The sequence below is a fragment of the Rhea americana genome, unplaced genomic scaffold (assembly GCF_003343005.1).
Source record: "Rhea americana isolate MKP2758 unplaced genomic scaffold, rheAme1 scaffold_514, whole genome shotgun sequence".
NCBI lineage: Eukaryota > Metazoa > Chordata > Aves > Rheiformes > Rheidae > Rhea > Rhea americana.
Window position 1 is genome coordinate 132,945 of NW_028186662.1, and position 1,298 is coordinate 134,242.

Sequence of the window (1,298 nt, forward strand, 5' to 3'; positions counted from 1 at the left end):
GCCAGGCAGCATCGGTCCGACCGGCTCTCCAGGCGAAACTCGATCCAGGGCCGACAGGTGCCCGCGGCCCTGTTGCTCCCTGTAAGGGGAGCTAAGGAGAGCCCCAAAATAGYGCCGCACGCCTGGGATGCCAAGGCTGCGCGGTGGGGACAGCGGCCCCAGCCCCCGGCAGCCCCCAGCTGGGAGCGGGTCCCACATCAGGCCGCTCTCCGTGGCCTGGCGGCACGCGGGGCGGCCCGGGGTGCCGACGCACCACGCACAGCGCCGCCAGCGCTGGCCGCGCGAGTGCTCTCGCTGGCCCCTGTGCGCCAGGCTGCAGGGCTGCGCCGTGCAGAGATGCGCCGGAGACAGGGCTTTCCCCCTTGCAAAGTCCCTCACCCCATTGCAAAGCCCCTCGGCCCATTGCAGAGCTCCTCACCCCTTTACAAGGCTTCTCACCCCACTGCAGAGCTCCTCACCCCTTTACAAGGCTTCTCGCCCCGTTGCAAAGCCCCTCACCCCATTGCAAAGCCCCTCGGCCCATTGCAAAGCCCCTCGCCCCAGGGAGCGGTGCTGTGCTAGCTGGACTAGGGGCTGAGGTGTGCGGGGCTGGCGATGACCCGCTCTCCCCTCACCTTGCAGACAGACCAGCAGGCGGAAGCCCGTGCCTTCCTCAGCGAGGAGATGATTGCGGGTGAGCAGGGGAGGCCGTGGGGCGCGGGGCCGGGTCCTGGCCGGGGTCTCCCCGGGCGCCACGGGCCCCGTCCTGCGTGCTGCCCTGCCTGATGCCCCCTTCCTGCAGAGTTCAAAGCTGCCTTTGACATGTTTGACGCGGATGGCGGCGGGGACATCAGCACCAAGGAGCTGGGCACGGTGATGAGGATGCTGGGCCAGAACCCCACCAAGGAGGAGCTGGACGCCATCATCGAGGAGGTGGACGAGGACGGTGAGCAGCTCTCCTCGGCGGGCCGGCGGGTGCCGGGCGGCGTGCCTGACCGCTGCCGGGCTTCCTCCCCGCAGGCAGCGGCACCATCGACTTCGAGGAGTTCCTGGTGATGATGGTGCGCCAGATGAAGGAGGATGTGGACGAGGACGGTGAGCAGCTCTCCTCGGCGGGCCGGCGGGTGCCGGGCGGCGCGCCTGACCGCTGCCGGGCTTCCTCCCCGCAGGCAGCGGCACCATCGACTTCGAGGAGTTCCTGGTGATGATGGTGCGCCAGATGAAGGAGGATGCCAAGGGCAAGTCCGAGGAGGAGCTGGCCAACTGCTTCCGCATCTTCGACAAGTGAGTGGGGTGGCGACGGCGGTGGCGGGCGCCCA

General features: G+C 69.2%; 1 protein-coding gene across 1 annotated transcript; it reads left to right on the forward strand.

Annotated features, from left to right (window-relative positions):
• Positions 1-594: 594 nt before the first annotated feature.
• On the forward strand, positions 595-1,267 carry TNNC2 (troponin C2, fast skeletal type). Its single transcript, XM_085318008.1, has 3 exons — positions 595-673; positions 782-925; positions 1,149-1,267. The coding sequence occupies exons 1-3, from the start codon at positions 595-597 to the stop codon at positions 1,265-1,267; spliced, it is 342 nt and encodes a 113-aa protein (XP_085174134.1).
• Positions 1,268-1,298: the final 31 nt, after the last annotated feature.

Bases quoted from the DNA above. Each gene is read 5' to 3' on its own strand.
- TNNC2 (XM_085318008.1), top strand. From the start codon at position 595: ATGACCCGCTCTCCCCTCACCTTGCAGACAGACCAGCAGGCGGAAGCC. The intron at 674-781 runs GTGAGCAGGGGA...CCCTTCCTGCAG, and splicing joins CAGCGAGGAGATGATTGCGG to AGTTCAAAGCTGCCTTTGAC. The intron at 926-1,148 runs GTGAGCAGCTCT...TCCTCCCCGCAG, and splicing joins CGAGGAGGTGGACGAGGACG to GCAGCGGCACCATCGACTTC.